Consider the following 20,922-nt stretch of genomic DNA (forward strand, 5'->3'; position numbering starts at 1 on the left):
TATTTGGAGGAGGGATATGTTGATTTAAAGCACGTCACTTCTAGAATGCTCTAATAAGGTGATGAATCAAGGAAAGAATGGCTTTTCAATGCAAGCCAAATCCATGCAGTCCAATTATGCGGTTTTCAGGTGCATTAACAAAACTGTTTCCTGTGTACAGATGAAATGATGCGTGAAGTCGTTCGCCTTTCATCTCAAGAATGTAGAGCTTCATGTCTTTTAATTTCCTGTTTGTCTAAGTTTCTAAAATGAGAAAGAACACGACAATGGTAATCAGTGTTGACAGAGACAAAAAAAAAGTTGTACATATATACACACTTAGCTAAACACAACACAAATGAGGTTCGGTGGACAGTAATAATTTGCAGAAATTTGCTATTAACTGAGTACTTCAAATACACTTTATAATTAATTGCACATTGAATATATTGAGTGTTGGCCAAGAATCCTCCTTCCTCATAAAAAAAAAAATTAAATAAAAAAAAAATTTAAATTAAAAATACAGTTAGAAACTCATCAAATTCAAACTCAAATAAATACAAATAAATACTTTGGTTTTTTACAAAAAAAAACAAGTATTTATAATCAGTCACGTTATTATTATTATTATTATTTATTTTAATTTAATTTTTTTATTATCATTTACAAAAAATCTAAACCATAATATTATCGACTGTAATAATAATAGTAATAATAATAATAATAATAATAACAATAATAGATTTTATTATTGTCATAATAAACTAACAAAAAAACGTAGAAACTATTAAAAAAACATGTTGATTTTGTCTGTGGTCGGGGCTTCCATAATTATTCCTGTCTCTTCTCAAAATCTTAATTATTCCGTAAAGCTTGGATTGTGGCCCAGATTTCATTGAGGAACAAAGAAGCAGTCAGGATCTCTTAAAGGGACGGGAAGTTTCGTTAGTCAGATCCGAATGATGATATTTAACGTTTCTCCACAGAGCGACCAGGGTCAGATTGCACATTGTGATATTCCTTCACTTCAACTTTATAAGTAACCACTTATAACAAGGCACGTTGACAGGAAAGAAAGGCTGACAGAATTTTAGCCTCTGACATATAAGTGAAAAACGACACGTCGGAGACTCCTGAAAGACAACTCAAGCAGGGGCAACATTTCTTACAAAAACTCTCGAGTGTCTCGAAATATCTGTAAACATTAGGTGATTTTCTTTCCACCCTTTCAAGCTCTCCAGATGATATTAAAATGTGGGAAAGATCAACTATGTCATAAATGCTTGGCTTTCACTCTTTAGTTTCTGAATATCCACACGCATACATTAAATAGATCACAGAAAACATTTAACATACAGCAGAAAATTCTTTGCTTATTAAAAATAACTTAAACAAAATTAGGGTGCGTTTACAAGACAATGATGCACTCAAAATTATGCACATTTATAAAAAATAAGTCATAGAGATCTGTCAAGGTGACCGAACATTCTATATTAAGTATGCTAGACAAGTGTCACTGTGTCGATGTTACTTAATAAATAAACATTGTGTGTCTTTGTACAAATAGTCCTTCATAAAATTAGTGTTGCTTTGCTGGTACTCCTATATATATCTATAGATAAATTGATTAGAACACATAATAGTGATGCTCATTACAACAGCCACTAACATCTACCATCAGATACCAAAATCTGCCAATATATTCTTATTTGTAATGTTATCATTATCTGACCAAAAACAAAATGAATTATTGGCTAATTTGTAATCAAGATTTGTTTTCATCTGCATAAATTGATTATCAGGCTCATATATAAAGGAATATCGGTTCTTATCCAAAATGTCAATTATTGTATTTATAGACCTCTACATTGATAACACCTTCTAAATATAGAGAATTATTTGGTTTCATAAAAAAAAAAAAATAATTAAATAACATTTTATCAAGAACTGTATTTATAGACATTCAGTATATTTAGATTATCCAGATTGATCTCAGTAGGAAACGTAACTATTTTACGTTTAGTCAGTTAAGTGGCTAATTCAGCTAATTAAAAGTGGCTAATTAAACGAGTCCAGTCGTTTAAAAAGAAGGCGTGGCACCTCCACTCCAAAACCCAACCGTCACTGGGGGATAAGCAAATAGTACTAAATTGTAAAAATGAGATCATACGTATTCATATGAATTAGCCACTAGATCAAAAAGTTTCGAATTGCTGTAAGATAGAGTTGAGATAATCGGTTTTCAAATAAGAAGAGTGGTAGTTATTGTGTCTCACAAAATTTCAATATTCATAGCAAGAATTGTATTTATCAGCCTATGTTTTGATTATCGGATTATAATTATGAAGAGTAATCTGGTCTCACCCAATATTTCAATTTTAATACCAATAATTGTACTTATCTGTGTATATAATGATTATCGGTTTCCAATCATAATGAGTTATGAGGCTTCACACAAACTTTACATATCCAGAATTAATAATCAGCATATAAATTGATTATCAGATTATAATTATGAAGAGTTATCTAGTTTCACCCAATATTTCATTTTTAATATCGATAATAATAATTATCGGTCTATATGATGATTATCGGTTTCCAATTATAATGAGTTATGAGGCTTCACACAAACTTTACTTATTCAGAATAATTATCAGCCAATATATTGATTATAAGATTATAATTATGAAGAGTAATCTGGTCTTTATCTCTCTATATAATGATTATCGGTTTAATAATCGGTTATTTATAAAAAGTTAAAAGGCTTCACACAAACTTTCCATGTCCAGAATTAATAATCAGCCTATTTATTGATTGTTGGCTTTAAAATATGAAGATTTAACAGTTATTAGTATCGGCCAATCTTTCCAAACGCATATCAATAACTGTTTATTTTCCTTTTTCTCAGTTATCAGCTTCTATATATAAAGAGTTATTAGTAATCAGCCAAAATGTCCATACCAGTGAATCACTATTAAAGTGCATGACATGGCTGTTTATATAGATTCTCTTTTCTGTTGTTTACAATGAGACAATAATGACATAATTGTCAAAAATATTCACGTTGAAACCCATGTTTTCATTTTCAAGCACCAAAAGCTCTGTTAACTATGTTAACCAATGGCCGAAACAAATAAAACAGTTGGAACTGTCGTGTAAACGCAGCCTAAAATAAACAATAAAAAACACATGCAATTACAAGATCTTCTCTTCATATTCACAACCAGGACAACTTTGCGAGTTTAAAGGCCTTTACACGATTGAATCAGCCCTAAAGAAGTAAAGGGCTCGTTTGGCCACACGACCTTGCTTGGCATCAAGTGCAAAGTACAGCAAGACCACACACATACACAAGGTAACGTTTGGCAGCTGTGCACATTTTAATGCACTAAAAATGAGCATGATATAGTGAATACGGGTATCGAATGAAGAGAAGGAGGGAGGGATTGTTCAGTCGGAAATGAAACCGATATTCCCGAGGCACAGAAGGTGGACACCACTGGGAAAAACAAAACTTTTTCCATTGGGTTGTTTGCTCATTTGTCCCCCTTTTTTCTCAGTAATGGGCTGCAGACCACAAAGAAGGCTGGACTCTAAGGTGACCCGGAGGGCTCCATTAAATATCTCAATGACAAGGCCGTAAAAGTCACATATAAACAGTTTGTAATTCTGAGGAAATTAGCCGTGTAAATATATTGGAGAACGAAAAGGCATCAGACCGGTAAAGGGCAAAACTTTGGTTGGCAGTGTTGCAATTAGATCATTATTTTATCATTACAAAGGCGGGATGTAGACGTACGCCCTAGGTAAACCTGCCCACCCTGTCGCTCATGTGGAGAGAGTCCAAACTCAGAGGTCAAATGTCAAAGTTCGCTGCTCATTTATCATCGCTGACCTACTTTGACCTTATAGACTGTGAGTGATCGCGGTGTCGGTTTGGTACTTCCTGGGTCAAAGGATCTCCCTCCATGTGCAGGGCCGAGTCCGAATGAGCGTTCAGATGTGGTCTGTGTTTTGGCATCGTACAGGGGGTGTGGTGGCTTCTCTGTGTGATGAGGTCACGAGAGGCAGTGTTCTCGTCCAATCAGAAGCCAGAGCAGCAGCAGCAGCTGGAGGATGCCCATGGACACGAGAGATGGAGTCAGACTTGTTGCCCCTCCACATGGCTCATTATTTTCCTGATGCAATGATGATAAAAGAAAGCCTGTAAGTTTGCTGGAGATTTAATGGTTCAATCTCATTTGTAAGATGATTTGAAGTAAAATTTTGGTTGCGGAAATACTGTAGATAAATACTACGTAGTTTTTACATATACACGGCTGGGTAGATTACAGACAAATCAAATCCTGTATGTCACTGGTTACAAATAATATCATAGAAAATCATTCTGAAAACGTAGCCCTATATACATTTCTGGAGATTGCAAAATATGTAGCCAGAGCTATGTATGGCTGCATCTTTAATACGAACTCTACCGGGCGGTATAATGCCGTTTCTTTTCTCGCTTACCAGCTGACCGATTACTTCCATATAGACAGCTTTTCCACTGTTACTAGTTTGTCCGGTAGCTCAACATGTATGTCGGCAGATTTGAGAAACATTCAGAGCAGAGTTGACTGCGACAACAAGGTTTGAGTGTGGTGATGAACGGTTCCAGAAAGCAGGTAAGACAAAAACAGAATCCAAAAAATTTAAAATAAACAAGTAAATAGAGAATGTGGTAAAAATCAGAGGGCTTTTCTTTTTCTGGATTGCTTTTTAAACACAGCAGTTGGATTTAGGGAAGGGGGTGGGTGGGTCAATCTGTGGTTTTTAAAACACTATTGGTTGGGTTTAGGGAAGAAAAATGGTGGGGGTGGGTGGGGGGGGGTGGTTAGTCAGTAAGAGTAAGTCCTTCTGGTGGATTTATGTGAGAACAGCAGGTGCGAATGGCACTGGCGAGAGAAATTTGAGATCTGACAAAGTGTACATAAAAGCCTCTGGTGGACTGGCGAAAACAAAAACGACAAAAAGACGAAGCTCCTGGGATGTATTTTGCTCTCTCCAAAAATGTATATAGGGATAAGTAAACAGAATGAGTTTGGGTTGAAAATGTCATATCAGTAACATCAAGTACTTTCGGATTACTTTTAGATTACATTTGACCTAACATGCTTTTTTCCCCTTCAGAGCCAGAAGCATGGATCATATATGATTTTGAAAATAAAAAATAATTACAGTTAGCAGTTACACAGTAGCATTTTGAGAAAGGGAAAAAAAATTGGTCTAATTATGAAATTTAGATTACATGTTACAAGGGGTACCGCTGGCCGGTACGGAGGATAGGCAATGCTTAATTTGAGCCGGATCTTGTCAGATCCTGTTCCAGAACATGTCATATATTCATGTTTTGCGTTCCCGTATTTATTTTAATGAATCCGGCATTAACTTGTGCGTAATGAATACCTACGTGTGTGTGTGTGTGTGTGTGAGAGAGAGAGAGAGAGAGAGAGAGAGAGAGAGAGAAAAAGAGAAAGAATGTGAATGAGTGCAAGCAAAGGCTGTGTGGATGTTGTGTGCGCGCACACACATGGCGGTATTCACCATGCGCAAGTTAAAACAAAAGTCACGTTTGACAATATTTTCAGCCAATCAGCTTTCTTATGTTTACAATCACACTTACTGGTTGGTGAGACCACAAATAAAGCAGCAAAAATAAATAATATTTTTTTTTCAAAATGGCAAAGAGGCAGTCACGTATATTTTTATTTTTTAAAGCCACAAGTAAATCTGATAATGAGCCTGATCAAAAGAGATCTCAAGATGAAGGATCATGAATGGATCAGAATAGCAGGAAACAGAAGCAAATCGATCTCAACTCAGGCAGAAAACATGACAGAAGAGGTACCTGTGGGCTCTTTCATGAAGATTAGACAGGGTGAATCACTTAATATTTTTTTCCCCTTGGCACATAATAGTGAAGTGAGCTGAATAGTGATTGTTCATACAATTTCTGTTTGTAGCTGCATGTTTTATAATGCATGACTGACCTTTAAAGTTATATGGCACAAAATAATAAAGACCGTTTAGAAATGTGATGCTCTTTTTTTTGCACTATCACCATCTACTGATGTCATGTTATGGGAAAACTAAAATAGCTTGGTGGACATCGGTCACGGTAACGCTTATTTCCTGGTTTTGTTCTGGGAATTATTCATTTACAATTTAAGCGCTGGTGGTTGGGCCCCCTAATAGTAACTCTGGAGGCCCCAAAATGGCGTAGGCCCTTAGAATCATCCAAACTCCCCCCCAGCAGTGCCCCTGCATGTAATCAGTTATTTCAAAGCATTGCATGTATATATACACAAACATAAATGGTCCCTATTTTACATTATTTATGTATTTTTTAATTAAAACACATACAGTTCAAAACAAATATACTGTACAGTATAATCAGTGACTACATTGTTACATTATGCATTTGTATAAATCGTGTAAATAAGTATATGTTTTATTTATTTAGTGTCTAATAATATGCATCCAGAAAAAGGGCGAAAAATATAATATATCATTTTTTTGTCATATGGTCATTGCAGGAATGCAACTACACTCAATTCAAATATTTTTTTTATTATTGATCTCAGATAACTACCTAATAGTATAAAATATACTCTAATATCTTGTTGATCATTTATTCATCATAACTGTGTTAGTGAATTAGTCCAAAATTAATGCAAGAAGCAACAATTAAGCATTACAAGCACAGCAGAAAGAGAAAAGATATTAGACAAAAGAAAAACAGGAAAAAATGTAATTTTATCTCCTAAGAGCCTTGCTTATTTGCAAAACGACTGCTGTTTTAGCAGCTAATTTGCTGTAGTAGAAGAGAGATAGATAGAGAGAGAGAGAGAGAGAGAGAGAGAGAGAGAGAGAGAGAGAGAGAGAGAGAGAGAGAGAGATGGACTGACCCGAGACAGCACATGAACACTGGCAGCAGTAACATGAGGAGAGAGGAGAGCAGTGGAGAGCCTGCATTTCTCCTACACATGGCCTCATCCTAATGTACATTACACAGCCAAATACACAGCAGGAGAGAAAGAGAGAGAGAAAGAGTCATGCAGAAAAATGTCCGACAGTCAGAAGTTTAAGCAACACACCAAGAAGTGCTCAGAAACAAAAGGCATTAATACAGTAAGTCAAAAGAGAGTGTTTAGAGCAGAAAGTGAATGTGTGGTTAGAAAAAAAAAACACAAGCTAGTTGGCCAAAAGTATGTGGACCCCTAAATAGCACACTTATTTGGTTTCACTAAACATTTAAATTCAAAATTAAAAGTGACTTAAATCCATCCAAAAATGTTCTACAACATTATTTTAGGTTCTTTAATGCACCATAACATAATTGTATATCTGTTTTATCTCTATGCACTTCTAAATGAAAAACTATTCCGTTAAAAGATGGCGTCCACATAGTTTTAGCCATGAAAACTATGTTTATGCGAGATTACAACAAAGCCAAGCTCTCCTAATCCAAGATCTATCACACAGAGACAAATATAGTTCATTTACATTCATTCTGCCTCAGCAATGCCATTTAAAGTCTCAGTGTGGTAGATATCAGCTAATGATTGAAATGAGAGCAGGAAAAAAAAAACATTTTAGTAGAATAGAGCAGCACGTGAGATCCAGGCAAGATGCTCATGAAGTCATGCTAATAGCTAGTTTGCTCTCACTTTGAGTTTTCAGAAAGAAAGTGTTTGGGCGACTTACATTGACATTGTTGTCAAAGCACTCCATTGGACCTTTCCGATACCGTGGGTTCTGCGATATCAAGCAGGGATCTGGACCAGGAGCTGAGAGATCAGGTTCAGGATTCAAATCAGCAGAAATAGCATGCTAATATGCTAAGTAACCAATCTAGGGTGTGACTCAAAAACTGAACTTGCCAACTATTGTTGGAAGTTCCATCACAGTTTTGACAGTTTCATTTGTCATGGTTTCATCGAACATTCACAATATTGGTAACACTTTACAATAAGGTTCATTAGTTAATGCATTTACTAACATGAACTAATCATGAACAACACATGTACAGCATTAATTAATCATAATTGAACATTTACTAATGCATTATTAACATCCAAGTCCATGCTTGTTAACATTAGTTAATGCACCATGAGTTAACATGAACTAACAATGAACTGCTCTATTTTCATTAACTAACATGAACAAATACAGTAGTAAATGTATTGTTCATTGTTTGTTCATGTTAGTAAATGCATTAATTAACATTAACTAATGAAATTTATTGTAAAGTGTGGCCACAATATGTAAAGACTTTAAGGCATCATGCACTTGAGCAAAACAAGAAAGCTAATATGTAGTGCAATCATGTTTATGTGATGAAAAAATCCCAATAATATGAACATTGAAGTCAAAATTATTAGCCCTTCTGTGTTATATATATTTTTTTCTATTTTAAATATTTTTCCAAATGGTGGTTAACAGAGTATCTTTTAATCTTTCACAGTATTTCCCTTTTTTTCAGAAAAAAATCTTATCAATATTTTTAGCCCTGTTAAGCAATATTTGTTTTGTATTGTCTACTTAACAAACCATCATTATACAATGACTTGCCTGATTACACTAACTTGCCCAAATAACCTAGTTAAGCATTTAAATAGCACTTTAGGCTGAATACTAGTGTCTAGTGACAAAAAAATCTGTTATTAGAAATTAGTTATAATAATAAATTAGGCTAATATATCAGGAGGGATAATAATTATGGTGTCAAGTTTATATTTAAATTTACATTTTTTAAATTGCTATTTCTGCAGATTTCCTTTATTTTTTTTACCAGCCAAGACACTGTTCAAATTCCTGCCATGCCATCTGCACTGTTTTTATTTGAAATAACATTAAATGCTGATATAACAATGCTCATCTGCACAGGTAAAACATCTGGAAAACAGTGATAAAATATAAATTCCCCTTGATTTTACTGTCTGAAATAGACTTTTTAAAATTCCATGATATTCCAGAATGACTCATGGGAACCCAGAAGGTTGAACCCTAAAGCGCTGTAAGGAAACTTGTGTAAAAGGAAAACAATGGAAGATAAAATAGCAAAGCAGTCTTTAGCCTGATAGAGAACACCACTAGACAGTCAAGATAAAACTCTGCAACCCATTTTACCATCATTTGTGATGTATTTCCAAGCAAAATGGAATATTTGATAAGATAATGACTGGTAATGACGCTGGGTAATGACTCAAGAACTGGTCAATCGCTTTTTCCACTGAAATCAGCTGTCCGGATGAAGCGGTAAACAAAAAAACAATCAGACACAGGTTGTGTTTTTACCTGAAATCATGAGATGCATTGCGATGCGACACAGATATCTTGCTCCCGAAAATACTACCCAGAATTTTCTTAAACTGACAGTGAGTCGATGTGCTATCATCATTGTGTGTCTCAGTTTGTTTGCATGTCTATAAAGGATACAAGGCTTTTCTTCCTGGGAAAATGGTTTTTCCTCACACATCTGGCTGCACATCTCTGTATCAGCAACAATAAGCACCAGATTTGTCTTCATAAGCTTTTCAGCTATAAACTGCCTGAAAACAAAAATATACACAAAGTAATCAGCCTAGTTCAAGTGTAAAAAGACAAGCTTGGTCATCAATCCGGGCTGTTAATCAACTAAAAAAACATTTTAAATCACAATTTAAATAATAAAATTTGAATAGCGCATTACATGATGTGCAATCTAAACAAATTAATAAACAAGCATAAATGATTACATAACTGCATTATTTATATATCTTAAATGATATGCCAACCTTAAAAAAAATAAATAGATGTTTTATTTTTTCCTCTATGATAAAGTTTGAATCTTACCTGGAGCAGTTCTGGCAATCAACAGTCCCCTTAAAAGTTGTGTCATTGCTGTCAAAGAAATACTGCGTCTGCTCTTTAATGCAACTCTCTTTAGATGGTGTTTCAGACTCATCACTTATGTCCACTGTGAACAAAACACAATTGAATTGTCATTATTTGAAACTCTGAGCCTAATTAATACCCACTCAAATCAATGAGCCTTTAAAAATATTTAAAATAACAGTTAAAATATACATTTTCCAAAGCACAACACATTCACTCGAAACTTGACACTGTGCTCATGTCATATTTTTATTATCTTTGACTTTCTGAAACACAATATGTGGTCCTGCTTTGTATATCCATGAATTAACACTCATTAGTAGTGAAGTTTTGGCAGTTTACCAGATGATAAAACAAACAGACGCCTGCCAAATTCCAATGGCTTAATCACCGTTTCCTATCAATTAATTACAAATGTCACGTTCTTACCTGCCTCAAGGAAATTAGGAAATGTAATGCTGACAAACAACTGCTGCATTATCGACCTGGGGAAATAAAAAGTAACAGTTAAGAATCAATGTAAAAAAGTCTAAAACAACATTGGACCCACTTTGATAATAAGAAAGTTTGACTTTGTCCATCAAACTTGTCTCCTGAGTCTTTTGCAACATTTCGAGACTCATACAACGTAGGATAATTTAGGTTGTTGTTGTTTTTATCGCAATGGAAATCGATGATAACCATTTGGTTACTAAAATTATTTTTTTTTAGAAACAATGTATTTTGTGTTTAAGCAGGCTTGGGCAATTTGTAAAAAATGCAATCTCGATTTTCCATGTGAATGGTAGCGATATATATTTTGATAAAAATAGTTAATTTAAAAGAGTAGCCCAATAATGACTGAAGCCACAAAAATTACAGGGTTACTCAAATAGCATGAGATTTTCAGTCAACAAATTTTCGGTGGCCGAAAATTCAGTACATCTTTAATATCAACACACTTTTCTAGATTCCTATTGTTGCACATTTCTGCTGTGTGATTGGTTCTTATACCAATGTAGAGTTAAAAATCCAGAGCTTATCATTGTTATTGACAAATTTTATCACTATTTAATATAAAATCGTTTATTGGACCCGCCCTATATTCAAGAAATAAAAGAAACTCAGTTTTAGGGAAATGTCCCACTTAAACCAAAACAACTGCGAGAAAATTAAATGTATACTAGTACATTAGATCCGTGCATTTAGGCTATGTCCACACTAATATGTTTTCATTTGATATATATTTTTTTACATTAGAATAATGTGAACAAGCTATTTTCATGTCACACTGTGAACTGGAGGATGATGCATTTTAGTCACGTAACCGATTCATGTAAAATCATAGATGCCACTGAACAATGGTTGTTTTGAATTTTTTCTGTTTTGACAGCATTGTTAAATAATTATCAGTTTGCATAATTTCAAAAACCCTTCTTCACATACCAGGCTGCTGCAGAAGCCCACCAACCAATGTTCAGGATATCAGCTATGGTGGGCTAAAAGAGACAAACAAGACATTAGGCTTACACATTGAAATGTTAAATAAATCATAAAATAAACTTCCACTATAAGTTCTAGAACACTGAGACCATCTTAGTTATGTACCATATCCTTTCTAAAATCAGCTACAGTGGCATACACTACAGCATATAACATAGCACCACTTTGTATCTATAAGGTTCTATCTGTAGGCTGAATGGTTTTGATATGCAGTAATGTCTTATAACGTTTTGATACACTGTAAAAAAGCAATCTGTTGACTTCACTATAGAGTAAAAATTGAGTAAACATATTGTTCTACAAGTAAAAGAACAATGTACACTTTTTAAAAAATGTAAGTTAATTCAACGTAACAATTCCAAGTTAATACAGGTTTACCCACTTTTTTAAGTAAAATATTGAATTGCTTTTACAGTGCACAGAGAAAATGATATATAGATTAACAAAATTCAAACATTTAAAAAACAAAACAAACAAATGCATCACATAATGTAAATAAATTGCCACAGAATACAAATATATGGGCAAAAATCTCAAACACAGTATTATAATTACAAGGTGGCACTTTAAACTCTCTCAAACATTCTTGCCTAACTTTGCAAGTTGCATATCCGGAGCTAAGAATCTCCAAAACATCCTGATTTTTATTGGCAAGAACAATCTATCATGACCCTGCCAGACAGAAAGGACCCGCTGCCAAACAATACGGGAGATATTAGACGAAAGCTCAGCAGATGCAAGCATAAATCCACAAACAAGGTTAAGCTAACGCGCTCGGGGGACGATTAGCCGCCGCACACGCTGCAATGATTAGCATGAGAGAGGAAGTGTCTCTCTTTGTTATGATTCATGCTTGATTGCGTGATTTGAGCGATTTAGTCAAAACTGTAGTCACACAGATCAGAGAGGCAATCGTGAGCTTAACTTATCAGCTTAACATGAACTTTAATAACACCATGACTAAACTTTATAGTCTGAGAGAAATGTGTTATGTGAGCAAATTCAGTTTTATAGATGATTTCTTGGCCAAAACGTGCTTACAGAAACACTTACTTTGAAAATAGGCTCATTTTACAGCTCCCCTACAGTTAAACAGTTGAGTTTTACCATTTTTGGATTCATTTGGTCAATCTTTGGGTCTGGCAGGAGCAGTTTTAGCTTAGCTTAGCATAGATCATTGAATCAGATTAGACCATTAGCATCTAGCACAAAAATGCCAAAATAGTTTCAATAATTTTTCTATTTAAAGCTTGACACTTTTGTAATTTAATTGTTTACTAAGACGAACAGGAAAATGAAATGTTGTTATTTTCTAGGCTAGATGGCTAGGAACTATACTTCTGGCGTACTGCCATTTCATAGATGCAGTAGATACAATGATGTTACACAGCACCTGAAAATAGACTGCAGCTACCGTAGGTAAATTCCAAATGTCTTATTGGTTGCAAGGCACACTTTTGTGTAAGCAGGTAGACACATTAGTTATATTTACAAAAGTTAGCCAATTTTAAGGTGCTGCATATTATCATTGCTCCTGCTGCAGCCATGGTACATCAGCAAAGTTCTTTGATTAATACACCAGGATACGGGTAGCCTATAGTTCCTGGTCATACTGTATTGGACAAGAAATTAGCAACTTTTCATTTTTTAAATATTTAATCATTTTTGAGCGAGATGCTAATGGTCTAATACGATTCAACAATCTATGCTAAGCTAAGCTAAAAGTTCTTCTGCCAGACCCAGAGATCAGCTGAATGGATTTAAAAATGGGAGTTCCTTTAAAACATCATGCAAGCCACTACTAGATTGAAGCTATACACATTTGTTTAGGTTTACAAATGGACTTGCACTCACCACATAGACTGATCTGAGACCAGCGGCAGCTTTAGATTCTCTGGTGGGTTCGCAAAGGGCCTGGTAGTCGTAGGTTATGTTGACTGAAAACAGGGACACGTTCATCAGATTTCTCATTAGGCTGGGGTCAATCATGCCGAAAAACTCTCCAATCTGCAAACACATAAGACACACAAACACACATCTAGTGTAAAAATGCTTGTTGTGTACAGGGATTTTTCTAATTAATAATTAAGAGCTGACCAAGGTGACTATTTTAGGAAAAATTTATTTTAAATACAGTTGAAGTCAGAATTATTAGCCCCCCTAAATATTTGCCAATATTTTTCCACAATTTCTGTTTAACGGGGAGAGATTTTTTCAACACATTTCTAAACATAATAGTTTTAAAAACTCACCCCTAATAACTGATTTATTTTATCTTTGCCATGATGACAGTAAATAATAGTTTACTAGATATTTTTCAAGACACTTTTTTTACAGCTTAAAGTGACATTTAAAGACTTAACTAGGTTAATTAGGTTAAGTAGGTAAGAGTAATTAGGTAAGTTATTGCATAACGATGGTTTGTTCTGTAGACTATCGAAAAAAATATTGCCTAAAGGGGCTAATAATTTGGTCCTTAAAATGGTGTTTAAAAAATTTAAAACTGCTTTTATTCTAGTCAAAATAAAACACATAAGACTTTTTCCAGAAGAAGAAATATTATCCGACATACTGTGAAAATTGTTTTGCTCCGTTCAAAGGGGGACTAATAATTCTGACATCAACTGTATCTTCAAGAACTCTTTTATGTGGATTCCTATTGAAATGACTGGATATTTCAGTAAAAAAATCTGCAGAAGAATAGTAAATGTGACTTCACATAAATACATTGCTGAACTGTTTTTCTTATTGGTGTAGTCAGATTTTGTTGGATCATTTTATTCCCCCCCCCAAAAATTATCCTCATCATCTTTGCTTTAAAGAGCAGCAAGCACAGACTGTGAAGATTCACCAACTGACAAATAACGTACACAAAGGCTATTTTTGTTTTCAATTAACATCATTTAAACCAGCAATGAAATGTTTGTTTATCCGCCATTTGGTTTGCAGATGTCCTGAGATGAGCTACAAACAGCTCTGAATACACACATCTGCACCTGAAGGACACAGAGCAGCTTTCTGAATCTCATTCCTTGTCAGCAAAGCTTTTGTTCAAGGGAAATAAAATATGTAAAATAAACAATAAAATAAAAAATAAAACTTACTAAACACTTCATATATGATTACTTAATTGATTTTATGCCATTTGACTGTTGAGGAAAATGTCTACAATTATGCATAATTGATTTAAAAGGACATTTAAAAGAACTTAACAAGGAAATAAATGACGAAGTCAAAATGGCACATTATTGGCATGTAGTAAAATTAAATTAAATTAAATTAAATTAAATTAAAGAAAAAACAAGAAAAAACATGGAAAAAAACAAAAAAAAAACTAAACAACAAAAAAAGGTGTATACTTTTTTTAAATGCATAAATCAAAATGGCACAATATTAGCATGTAGTAAAATAAAATAAAACAAAATTATAGAAAATTAAAGAAAAGGAAAAAATAAAAACAAAACAAAACAAAACAAAATAAATGTTGTATACTTTTTTTAAAAGCTTAAATCAAAATGCCACAAGACTGGCATGTAGTAAAATAAAATAAAATAAAATAAAATAAAATAAAATAAAATAAAATAAAATAAAATAAAATAAAATAAAATAAAATAAAATAAAATAAAATAAAATAAAATAAATAATAATAAATGGTGTATGCCTTTTTTCTTGAATTTTTTACACTGATTGTTGAGTGAAATGTGCAAAATTATCCCATGTGGACTTAAAAATGCCAAAAGATAAAATGTAAAGAAATAAATCATGCATCATTTTCAGATTCCATATAGCTATTCTGAAAATTGAACAAAAAGATGCATCATATTTTTAGTGATTGCTAAAAAAAAAGTTAATAATTTTACATAAATTAAAAGAAATGTTTAATAGTGTTTAAACAAATGAGTAGAAATAAAACAGCAAATAAATAGAACATTTTCCACCCAAAGTATTTACCAGAGCCATAATTTAAACAAACTGTTCATAATTATGTGAAATAGGTTTACATATGCAAAAAAATTAAATGTTAAATAATCCTGCACAATCGTCTGCTAAATTACATCATCTCAGAAACCCTGTGACTATTCAAAAATTTCACAACTTTGTAATCTCTTTGTCTGCTTTCTTCTGTAGATTAATCTCCCACCGTGAACTGCATGCTGAGTCTTTAAACAGTGTGCAGCCCACCATGCTTTAATCTTATTAGCACAACCTACTGCATCACCATAACTTAAACCAAAGAAAGAGTCGTCTGTCGGCCCAGAAACTCTCTGAGGTCCAATAGTGTGTGCTCAATGCTAAAAACAACCCCCCATTCTGGTTACTGTTATGAACACACACATAGTTAAATCCAGCCTGGTATATTAGACGTAAGAATGTACGAGCGCGTGCGTCCGAGACTATAAGTCAGTCCAGCGGCGATATAAATCCTGGTTCGTAATGAACGTGCGGGTCCTAGTCGACCCCTAGAGAGTTTGCCCACAGTGTGATTAATTCTGCACACACTCCAGTCTGATTGGTTTTTTCCCTCGCTGAGCTGAACTTTAAACATTGACTCTCTGCTGGTGCAGGTGGGCTTTGGTGGCGCTTCCCTCCAGGGGTCAAACAAGGGGGAGGTGGAATAGAGGAAAAAAGGAGAGGTTTTGATTTGGTAATACAGAAAAAGACTAGATGTAGTTTTTCACATCCCATTATTTAGCACATTATACTTAAAATATACAACATAAATTAGATTCTTTTTTGCTTTTTCTATCTTTTTAAATAGACAAAAATGTAATCAAAAGAAATGTAAAAAAAATTCAACGCACAAAATAAGTAATATTGTAATAATAATATAATAATATTGTATGTGTAATAAATAAAGCAATAAAATAAATTAATTTACAAAAGAATAATTAGATGTTCTTCTTCATCAACGATACTCAAAATGCTCTCAATTCCCTAAATGTCATCAAACACCATGAGAACCAAGTGAACTCGACTCTAATTCTTGCAGCTAATAAGGTTCTAAAAGTCCAAATTGAGGTCAACTTGTAAACCATTTTGCTAAAACGCTAAATCCAGTAGTTTTTCTTTTTTGCAAGAACATTTTTAGCATCAAATATTAACATTTCTGAAATAAACACTATTCTTAAAACCCTGAAACAAACTTCCAATTTCTGAAATGTTCTTCTCTGTAAAAAAGCAAGATGAAGTAAATCCTCACCGTTGCAAAAAAAAAAAAAAAAAAAATCTTTAAATGTTTAAAAATGTTGCATTGCTTTTGTTTTATTGCGCTTTGTGCCTATATATATATATATATATATATATATATATATATATATATATATATATATATATATATATATATATATATATATATATATATATATATATATATATAWTTTAACAATTAAATAAAAATTAATACATTAATACTATTTGTCTTTCAAAACATCAAAAAAGCACATCATCATTTAGCAAACCAAGGCTGGGTTCAAAACCGCCAACTACTCAGCAGGTACTGTATTTGAATGTAAACGTACTACTCTATACATTATGAATGTGAGCAGTATGAATATAATTCGAATGTACTACATCTGCCATTTTAACATGATCACGTGACCTACCTGAATCAGGAAGTAGTAGGTCATCTGGGTACTTCTCACATACTGATTTTCAAATTCTTTGAATTCGGACATAAAACTCAGCCGGCATACAAATTTTAGCATACTATACAGTATGGAAGTATGCGGTTTTGGACCCAGCCATAACACTTCAATAATTTCTTATATTTCTATACATTTTGGCAATGAATCTACCAGCTTATGCTATGCAAGCACGATTCTCAATTGAGACGCTAAAAGCCCCAAAAGCATAGGTACATCACTTTTTTCACAACACAATTTTTCTCTCGAACTATATAAGTATGCCCAAAAATAAATTATAGAAAAAAAAAAACAATCTTCACCCATAGACAGAAACCAACTACTTCATCTGCAGAAGAATAGTTAAAAAGATTACCCATTCGCAAACTCTGCACAAAAAGGTGGAGAGACTCACCTGGTCAATGTATTTGTCCTGATTGGCCATGACAAGGAATCCTCCATCGTCTAGAAGAACACAGTCCAGATACTAGAGAGAAAGTTTAATACAGTTTTATAGTAATATAGACTACTGTTTGGGGAATTTTTTATTAATAATATAAATATTTCCTTTCATTCTGAAAAAAAAAACTATACCCTTAGGAAATAACAATGTGAAATAAAACGGATTTACAAATAATAAAAAAAAAATCAATAATTAAAAGTTAATGCGACTGTAAGTGCAGTACTAAAGGCTTTTCATTATGTCATAAAAAATGTATATTTGAAAATGTGACATTTCTAATAATTAAACCATTCTTAAAAATGCACATAAAAAGTAAACCATGCAATTATAGGTATTGCTGAAGGATTATGTGATTAATGATGTTGAAAATGCCTTAAAATGCATAAATTATAGCAATATTTGACAATATTACTGCTTTTACTGAAAAGACCCAGAAACTTTCTTTAAAAATATAACAAAATCGTACAGAACCCAAACTTTTGAAAGATAGTAAGTATACAGTAATTAATCTTACCTCATCGTTCCTCCTGCATCCACATATTTCACCTTCACACTGCGGAAAGAAAAAATACACACAGATTCATAACAGCATTATACAAACATAGCAATAATATAATGTTTTTTATCAACATGCATAAGTTTATTGTATTTTCATTGGGCCTGCTCATTTTCTCATTTATATCCATCAATTACCACAAAACTTTCTTAATAATGATGTGCCTATGTCAGCTGCAGCATTTATTAGTACAAAAAATATATATATTTATTATGATTTAGCTTTATTAATCATTTAATTAGCTATGTTTATTGAAATTTTAAACAATTTCCCATCTACCATAGTTTAAAATATATTGTATTTTGCACTCACTTTGGGCGTAATTGTAGTATTCATGAAGCTTTCCATCCAGGATTGAACATCCAGTTTCACACCGACAACTAAAAAAATACAATAAAAGCACTTAATAAAAACTACATATATAGGTTTATAGAAGTATAATTATAGTATATATTTATTGTGATGCTATACGTGTACAGAAACAAGCTGTATATCACAGAATGCAGTTACTGAATTTGTAAAAACTGTTAATTGTCAAGTGGTTTCAAATGAAACCATTACTATAAATTCGAATGGAATTTAAGCAAGTACAGTAAATAACACGCATGGTAAAATAAAGGATTATTCCTGCTTTTTACTCACAAAACAGCTAAAGAAAACAGAAAATCAACTTTAAATAGTCTATAAGCTTTTATAATTGGTCACTAAGTTTTGATAAAACTCAACATGCCATTTCATAACTTGACTTATAATAATAGTTCCTTGTATAGTTCAGTGACTATCTACAGTGTGTTTATGGTAAGCGATAACATTATAATGTCATAATCTCACCTGCTGGTTTTAGCCAGAATTCATCGATCCTCAAGTCCATTGCTCTGCTCACTAAAACTGACTCTTCGGTTTCTGAAATGTAGAGGACATAAAAAGTCAGGTAAACCATACAGTACGAAAAGTCAAACACACTTATACATATAAGTACCACAAACACACACATACTATTTCCTGTGAATGGCAGTGGTGTAAATACATAGAGATCATTGTCCAAGCTTCTCTTGTAGAAACTTGACTCATATGTTTCGGCCTGTCCGGTCCATTCTGAACCAGCACTGCAAATAAAAATAAAAAAAAACAAGGAAAACAGGCTTTTACCCAAAAATGCCATAGACCTGCTTGGTATTGTTTTCCTGAAGCTGTAAAATGTAATAAACCTTGCAGGATATACTCTAGTGACACCACCATCTGTCGCCACAAACTTAGCCTTGATTCTGTCACTCCTGAAAAAAAAAATAAATAAAAAAATTAGACTGAAAGCATGAAAAGAAAAATATATAGCAATCTCTCATTTCACAATTCTGACTTTTTTTCCTCAAAGTTGTGAGTTTCAACCCTACAGTCTGATTTAAAAACTTAATTTTTTTTTAATTTGCCAGTTTGAATTTTACAAATTTTGATGACATAGTATTGATAGCGCATATAAACCAAAAATATAGATAAAGTATATTTCTTGAAATCTTTTTGAAAGTTTAAATCAAGTTCATAGCCTGTGTAAACCAAAAATAGCTAAATTTAAACATTTAAAAGGTTTATTTTATTGAAATCTTCTTGAAAGTTTCAATCTTAATCTCTTAAATCTTTGTCATTACAGCTTTTATGGCTGTTTAAATGGTTTCAAACACAGGAATATTTACACCATGACCACAATCTGATTTAATTCATAGTCATCTACAGCATGTTTAGAAGATGTTTTAGATCCCATTTACAGGTGTATTTAGTGTCATTTGTTTGTAATAATCTAGAGGAACACATCTTAAAATAACTCTTTTAAAAGAATGCTCATTTTTCAACTAAGTTAAAAAGTAGCGTTTTAGCATTTGTCAATATATTTTGCTGATCTGAGGGTCTGGTGGGACTTTTAGCTTAGCTTAGCATAACTAATTGAAAAATATTAGACCATTAGCATCTTGTACAAAGATGATAATAACTTTGATCATTTTCATATTTAAAGCTCGACTCTTCTGTAGTGAAATTGTATATTAAACGCAGATTCTGGTGTAATAAGTGAATAATATATCACTTGGCCTTTTTTTTTTTTTTTGCATTTATAACTCACAATTGATTTTTGTTCCAGTGTTTGACCAGTTCAGCCGTGATGCCAGCATCCAACAGTAGTCGATTCATTAAGTCCATATTGCCTAAAAAATAACACACAACTCTTTTATTTTCGCCATCCCTTCCAATCACAAGGGCTTTTGAACAACAGGAGCAAACAAAGCATTTTACATCATTACAGGCTTCACCTATGATAAATGCATAAACACCTGTTGGTCATGAGTAAAAACAGGCTCTACTTTCTGACCTTTGAGGCAAACAATGCCAAAGTCGTAAATAAGTAGAACTTCATAAAAACCAAGCGAGACACCGATGTGAAAAAAACCCCAAACGCGTCGCAAAGTAACACGTAGATTAATTTTCCGGGACGTGGAACACGATTGTTATTCTTCGGCGGTATGAAACGACAGTAAGTGTTCAAAGGCTTTTTTTTTCCTGATGTGGGCATGTTCAGAGCGTTCAAGTGTTTTATAACATCGCACTGCAGTTCATTACCGCAAAGCCTTTACGACAAAACACACACACTTCAGAAAGAGCAGCTGGTGTACAACTTTATTCGGATCGCTGCATGCTTTTCATTAGGATCTGATTGAGAGCAGCGCAGGAACACAATTCAACTGATCCACTGTGTTTGACAGCGAGGAAATCATGGACTTAAAATACCAGGCCGCACTGACAAATAGCCACAAAACTGAGTGTTTACAGGGATGTTTTACTGGTGTATTGACATTGTCTGTGTTCATGAGGAAGTTTAATTTGAATGAGAAACAAATGGAAATTATCTGGTGATGATT

The 20,922-nt window shown here is 33.3% G+C and overlaps 1 protein-coding gene across 14 annotated transcripts in view; it reads right to left on the bottom strand.

Annotated features, from left to right (window-relative positions):
• Positions 1-202: 202 nt before the first annotated feature.
• cacna2d1a (calcium channel, voltage-dependent, alpha 2/delta subunit 1a) overlaps positions 203-20,922 on the bottom strand; it is a 137,151-nt gene continuing 116,431 nt past the window's right edge. For 8 of the 14 annotated variants that reach the window (XR_012401608.1, XR_012401606.1, XR_012401607.1 and 5 more), the window contains 14 exons: positions 20,130-20,211; positions 19,228-19,293; positions 19,016-19,125; positions 18,851-18,922; positions 18,332-18,399; positions 17,978-18,016; positions 17,416-17,487; positions 13,234-13,386; positions 11,323-11,375; positions 10,327-10,382; positions 9,856-9,979; positions 9,460-9,572; positions 7,726-7,808; positions 2,175-4,157 (listed from right to left, as the gene is read on the bottom strand). Coding sequence is in view for 9 of the 14 variants with exons in the window: in XM_073946290.1 (XP_073802391.1) it covers positions 4,038-4,157; positions 7,726-7,808; positions 9,460-9,572; positions 9,856-9,979; positions 10,327-10,382; positions 11,323-11,375; positions 13,234-13,386; positions 17,416-17,487; positions 17,978-18,016; positions 18,332-18,399; positions 18,851-18,922; positions 19,016-19,125; positions 19,228-19,293; positions 20,130-20,211 (1,211 nt within the window). In the remaining 5 variants the exon portion in view is untranslated. Of the gene's footprint in view, positions 4,158-6,926; positions 7,016-7,725; positions 7,809-9,459; positions 9,573-9,855; positions 9,980-10,326; positions 10,383-11,322; positions 11,376-13,233; positions 13,387-17,415; positions 17,488-17,977; positions 18,017-18,331; positions 18,400-18,850; positions 18,923-19,015; positions 19,126-19,227; positions 19,294-20,129; positions 20,212-20,922 lie in introns of all 14 variants that reach the window. The other 6 variants (XR_012401605.1, XM_073946287.1, XM_009300288.5 and 3 more) reach the window with 3 other exon arrangements.

This window comes from Danio rerio, chromosome 4, assembly GCF_049306965.1.
Source record: "Danio rerio strain Tuebingen ecotype United States chromosome 4, GRCz12tu, whole genome shotgun sequence".
Classification (NCBI taxonomy): domain Eukaryota; kingdom Metazoa; phylum Chordata; class Actinopteri; order Cypriniformes; family Danionidae; genus Danio; species Danio rerio.